Below are 6,773 nucleotides of genomic sequence, written 5' to 3'. Positions count from 1 at the left end.
AGATTCAGAGCAGCATTTTCAACAGGACTGTAGCATGAAAGGAAAATGTTAAATCTCCTTCTTGCTTCCCAATAACAACTATTTACATTTTTAATCCGCACACAATTACATGTAGTAAATCATTTAAGAATAGTGTTTTTTTTCCAATTCCAGTTAAACGTTCACTGAGAACTAATGCAGAATTATATACAGAATGATGTTTAGTGTTAGAACAGATAGCTGCATTGGCTTCATTTTCAAGTAAAATTGTGCTATCTGAAATTTTATACAGTTCACATCCTTTCAGTTGCCCAAATTACAAATCTACAATGTCAGAAAACACCTATTTCTAATGATATATAATTAAATTTCCTGTATGGTAGGAAGTTGGGCCTATTGTACTAGATTTGTTAAATCTAAAATGGAATTATCATAAACTTGTAGTATGCTTGGCATAATTGCATCAAACATCTGGTAGGTTCCATTTTTTTTCTGAGCTCAATTTCTTGTACATTTTAGATGTATTAAACTGTCAGGATGTATTCATCATTTGATTACTAGTTAAACTTTAAAGTATGTGAAGTTCTTTATAAGCTAACTTTTGCCATTTTTGTCCTTCTTAACACATTCCTTCTACATGTGCAACAATGACTGTGTATAATTGTAACAAAAAGCCTCATGTTTTTGTTTAATGTGAACAGTGGAAAATAGCCACTAAGTCTGTTGACAGTACATTTAGGAAGCATAATTGTATATGTTGAAATAGGGTTTTCCACTTTTCATTGTGCTCTATAAAAATGCAATGCTGTTTTACTGTGTGATTCCTTCCACGTAGAATTGCTGTACAGTGGGGCAAAAAAGTATTTAGTCAGCCACCAATTGTGCAAGTTCTCCCACTTAAAAAGATGAGAGAGGCCTGTAATTTTCATCATAGGTATACCTCAACTATGAGAGACAAAATGGGGGAAAAAATCCAGAAAATCACATTGTCTGATTTTTAAAGAATTTATTTGCAAATCATGGTGGAAAATCAGTATTTGGGCAATATCAAAAGTTCATCTCAATACTTTGTTATATATCCTTTGTTGGCAATGACAGAGGTCAAACGTTTTCTGTAAGTCTTCACAAGGTTTTCACACACTGTTGCTGGTATTTTGGCCCATTCCTCCATGCAGATCTCCTCTAGAGCAGTGATGTTTTGGGGCTGTCGCTGGGCAACACGGACTTTCAACTCCCTCCAAAGGTTTTCCATGGGGTTGAGATCTGGAGACTGGCTAGGCCACTCCAGGACCTTGAAATGCTTCTTACGAAGCCACTCCTTCGTTGCCCAGGCGGTGTGTTTGGGATCATTGTCATGCTGAAAGACCCAGCCACGTTTCATCTTCAATGCCCTTGCTGATGGAAGGAGGTGTTCACTCAAAATCTCACGATACATGGCCCCATTCATCCTTTCCTTTACACGGATCAGTCGTCCTGGTCCCTTTGCAGAAAAACAGCCCCAAAGCATGATGTTTCCACCCCCATGCTTCACAGTAGGTATGGTGTTCTTTGGATGCAACTCAGCATTCTCTCTCCTCCAAACACGAGTTGAGTTTAGACCAAAAGGTTCTTCTTTGGTTTCATCTGACCATATGACATTCTCCCAATCCTCTTCTGGATCATCCAAATGCTCTCTAGCAAACTTCAGATGGGCCCAGACATGTACTGGCTTAAGCAGGGGGACACGTCTGGCACTGCAGGATTTGAGTCCCTGGCGGTGTAGTGTGTTACTGATGGGACCTTTGTTACTTTGGTCCCAGCTCTCTGCAGCTCATTCACTAGGTCCCCGCATGTGGTTCTGGGATTTTTGCTCACCATTCTTGTGATCATTTTGACCCCACAGGGTGAGATCTTGCGTGGAGCCCCAGATCGAGGGAGATTATCAGTGGTCTTGTATGTCTTCCATTTTCTAATTATTGCTCCCACAGTTGATTTCTTCACACCAAGCTGCTTGCCTATTGCAGATTCAGTCTTCTCAGCCTGGTGCAGGTCTACAATTTTGTTTCTGGTGTCCTTCGACAGCTCTTTGGTCTTGGCCATAGTGGAGTTTGGAGTGTGACTGTTTGAGGTTGTGGACAGGTGTCTTTTAAACTGATAACAAGGTCAAACAGGTGCCATTACTACAGGTAACGAGTGGAGGACAGAGGAGCCTCTTAAAGAAGTAGTTATAGGTCTGTGAGAGCCAGACATCTTGCTTGTTTGTAGGTGACCAAATACTTATTTTCCACCATGATTTGCAAATAAATTCTTTAAAAATCAGACAATGTGATTTTCTGGATTTTTTTTCTCATTTTGTCTCTCATAGTTGAGGTATACCTAAGATGAAAATTACAGGTCTCTCATCTTTTTAAGTGGGAGAACTTGCACAATTGGTGGCTGACTAAATACTTTTTTTGCCCCACTGTATCTTGGCTGCAAAAATCCAGTCTATTGGCAGCAAAATATTCGCCTTTTTTATTGTTGCTATCTAGTAGTTATCTGGATTTTTGCAATACATATATGTGTGTGCAATCCATGGTCGTCATAATGATGCAAAAGGCTATTTATACTATGAAATCCAAGTCTCTGCATGGTGCAGGAATACAAATTGTTATTTACCTGACAGGAACATGACTTGAAATTAAGATGACTCCCCTCCCTTCACATAAAAAATAAACTAATCTACCCCTTATAACATTCTTAGTTAACCTTAAAATAACTCTCCCCAATTTAAAGATAAATTGGAAAATCTTTCATTTATTTAAGTATGCTTCCTACAGTGTGGTTTGCCTAGAGCTCCAAAATGTATCAACTTGCTGCATGAAAAATGCAATGTTTTAAAACTATGGGGAAAGACCACTTGCTCTCCTCTCTTCTTCCAGAGGACATTGCATAACATTCTGAAACAGTGAATCAGTTGAACCAAATTCTCTTTCCATCTTTCTTAAATGGACTCAATTGTGAACTGAAGATGGTTGAGAGGAACTATGAGACCTGTGGAAGTACATTGCTCAGCATGTCTTGAATATGATATAGAGCACAGCATATACTGTAGAGGAAGGGAAGCACAAACCACCTGTGTATATAATTAATACATATGTTTGATAAAAGCCCTATAATGAAATTTTATATGTGTGTGTGTGTGTATACATACACAAATTCTAATATATAAAAAGCAAAAAATACTTTATTATATATTCTATTAGATACATAGGTCTATTATATATTCTAACAGACCTATGTGGTGTTTCGTTACCTCCTGATCAAAAACAGGCAGTAAGAACAGGCAGTTTCGTTACCTCCTGACCAAAAACAGGCAGTAAGAACAGGTTCCAAGGGTATGACAACCCGTTTGTCCTATGCCAGCAAACTTAGCAGAAAAGGACAAATCCTGAGGGAACTCTTACATTGGGAATCGACTAAAATTGATGCAAACATCTTGCAATATGATGTGTTGATGGTATTTTCAGTAGTCATACCATAAAAAGAAAATTAGATCTCACTGTACCAGTCTTAATTAGGGTTGTGGTGTTGGGAATTTAGGAAACTGAAATTTCAATTTTTCCACATTTAATCTTTTTACAGTGTATGATATGTATCCAGCATCCTATTCTTCTTCTTTAACTTTAAAAGTTAATGTAAGTTTTGTGCCTTCAATTCAGTCTTGACTCCTGGTGACTACATGGATACGTCCATGCAAGATTTTTTGGCAACTTAACTACAAAGTTTAAAAAAAAATCCATAATCTCTTTTCCCCACATTAAGAAAATGTGTGGTTAATACGAGGCTCCTGGGTAGGAGAAACTGGTATATATATTGGGGTTTGATCATTTTTAATACTGCATGGAGACTTTTCTCCAAGATGGAAAGAAATGTTAATAACTGTTGAGCTACAGTTTGTCTACAAAATGTTTTACAGACAAGGAAGTTCTGTCTCCACTGTGGGCCATATCATAGTGCTGGGAAAAAAAACTGGCCATAAAGATTATCATTGTTTAAAAGTTACTCTAAAATAAAAAAGCATTTGGGACAATGTTCCAATACACACAGACAAATGTTCCAATACAGACGGGGAAAATGGGATTTACAACAAGCAGTTTGACATAACTCTGCTGGGCAGATGAAATTATTCTTTACTACTTTTAATGACCCAGTAAAATAGATGCTGAGTAAAAAGAATATACAAGCACGGTGTATCTTGGGAGTGAATCAAGTTAACTGAACTTCATGCCAAATAGACTGTTTTCCAGCTCCGTGAAATTAATAATTTTAATGAGAAATAATAGTTAAAACAGCATGCACTGTCTCATACATTTTACAGTACATATCTCTACACAAAGCATCCTTGCTCTGAATGAATCTTAAACTGGAAATTTACATATTATGTTTTACAGAAAACAAAATTTCTTCTTAAAAGCAGAGTGTGTAGTGAGCTTTCTACAAAAAGAGACCAAATAGTCTTAATATGAAGATGCCACAGGAATATGAACTTATATATTACTGTTATATTCCAAAGCTGCAACTCAGATTTATGGTTATGCTTATTAAATTAGCATAAGCACTTTAAGAAATTGAAGATCAAAGTGGTGGCTATGAGTTCTAACAAGATTTAAGAATGGCTTTAATCAGTTTCTATAGAGCGTATTGTAATATGCAAAAACTTCAACAAGGTTTTTGTGATGAATAAAGATAAAATCCTTGATCATAGAGTTTGAAATCATGTAAGAATATCAGGCATTTCTTGTTCTTAATACTGTATATTATTCTGTAGCTCTTCAGTTTATCATCCTAGGATTCTTTCAGAGACTCTGCTGCCAATTTCATTTGCTGAAAGGAAATCATAAGGCATAAACATTAGAAAAGTTATGCAGACACCATCCATTTATAGAATGAAAACAATAGTCATTTCATCAATATTGCCTCAAATTATTCTTTGAGGTCACTGAAAAAAATTAAAGCATCATTCCCCATTATGCTCCAACATAAATGGTTGGGTGACTGGGATAAATGAAGACCCATTTAAGAACTTTGTATATTAGCATCAGCGGTATGAACATGGTTCCATAGCAGACAAGCAGCCAGAACAGCTTTTTACATATTTAATATGTGGACAATAAGGCACCCTTTTCTTTCACACCCCTAGTCTGAAGCCTAACTGCTCTGCTGTGTTTTTCCAATCAATTCTAAGGGTAGCTCCCTAAGATGTGTGCTACTTTCTATGGTTATTTTATTATAGTCAGGAAGACCAGCAAGAGAGATGAATATCTGTTCCTAAACCACAATTTCATAGTGGCACTTGTTGTTGTTTAGTCGTTAAGTCGTGTCCGACTCTCCGTGACCCCATGAACCATACTGCGCCAGGCCTTCCAGGCCTTCACTGCCTCCCTGAGTTTGCTCAGTTTCATGCTCACTGCTTCAGTGATGCTATCTAACCATCTCATCCTCTGCCGTCCTCTTCTCCTTTTGCCTTCAATCTTTCCCAGCATCAGGGTCTTCTCCAAAGAGATCTCTCTTCGCACATAGTGGCACAGACGCAGCTAAAATTCTCAGTCTAAAAATCTGCTCTATATTAGCCTTTTTTTGAGTAGCCCATGCATATGGAGCAGTGAGATTAAACTAATAATTTATGCTCGATCTGGGTATTTTAGATAATTCACAGCTTTTATATAACATAAGTGACCTGTGACATTTTTTCCAGAGGAACTGAACCCAGCTAACTCCTGAATCTCCCATTGTTTGACAGTGCAGAAGATAATAATAATATATTCTAAGACATGGTTTGGCTATCTGAGTACCTTTTATTATAACTACATTTCCTTTTCTTCAACACTACAATTGCCAGCTTGCCTGCTGTATGTGACTCTTCTAATCTGAGGTGCCAGAGATGGTATATGGGAATCATTTATGTATATGGAACATGTTCTTACCAGCCTCTTCCCAACATCAGGAATCATTTGATTTTTGTTTGAATCTAAGTATCTGTTTCTTGTTTTCAATAGGGACAATTTTAATTGTAAATGCTCCTCTCCACATGTGAACTATCAAGTATTAATAAAAAGTAGGCTGATTAATTAATGAACTGGACGAAGGTATTTCTCACTATGAACATATCTTAATAGAGGGCTCAACACAAAGGTGATGGAAAGCAGATGTTGTGAGTGTTCTCAGCTGTTATTTTATGCTATGATATTTACAATTTTGGTTACCGTTATTGTTTTTAACTGTCACCCACCCAGGGACATGTATATGAGATAGGCGGCTATATAAATTTATTAAATAAATGACAACTCAGTAATGCTTCATATAAAGCAGAGAGTTGATAAATCCACAAGTCTCTGTATATTTATGAATGTAATTCAATTTCTTGATGGGGACAATTAAAAATAAATTCCAGAAGACTGTGTGAAGTTGCAAAGTGGCCAGGGTACTTTTCTACTGTACTTCTCTTGGCTGTTACTGAATAACTGATTCATGGAGGAAACTAGTTACTTAGAATGTTCCAAGTTCGAAAGAGTTGTTTGTCCAGCTTTGAATAATGATATCTCATCTAAAGCAAGACTTTTGTTAATGTTTGTAGATATACTGCTGTTCTATAATGGAATAAGAACAAGAATAATGTTCAATTCATTTCTTTCTGCTGAAGTAACCCTCAACCAAGATTCTGGATATTGTGCTTTGACTTTCTTGAAAAATAATAAGGCCAAGTCCAAAGTGGTAGTATTTGGCAAGAGACATGTGAAACGTAACTGGCATCTGGGTGGGGAGCCTACAGAACA

General features: G+C 36.9%; 1 protein-coding gene across 1 annotated transcript in view; it reads right to left on the bottom strand.

The window, feature by feature from the left end:
• Nucleotides 1–4,768: 4,768 nt before the first annotated feature.
• Nucleotides 4,769–6,773, bottom strand: part of ANO10 (anoctamin 10) — an 83,751-nt gene continuing 81,746 nt past the window's right edge. Inside the window, exon 13 of the mRNA XM_015889313.3 lies at nucleotides 4,769–4,824. Coding sequence (XP_015744799.1) covers nucleotides 4,786–4,824 — 39 coding nt within the window. The 3' untranslated portion in view covers nucleotides 4,769–4,785. The remainder of the gene's footprint in view (nucleotides 4,825–6,773) is intronic.

Source organism: Python bivittatus, unplaced genomic scaffold, assembly GCF_059951505.1.
Source record: "Python bivittatus isolate LINGU-HERP-01145 unplaced genomic scaffold, Pbiv_v1 ctg000610_np1212, whole genome shotgun sequence".
NCBI lineage: Eukaryota > Metazoa > Chordata > Lepidosauria > Squamata > Pythonidae > Python > Python bivittatus.
The sequence above is the reverse complement of the archived record's forward strand: the minus strand, read 5'-3'. Positions and strand labels throughout refer to the sequence as shown.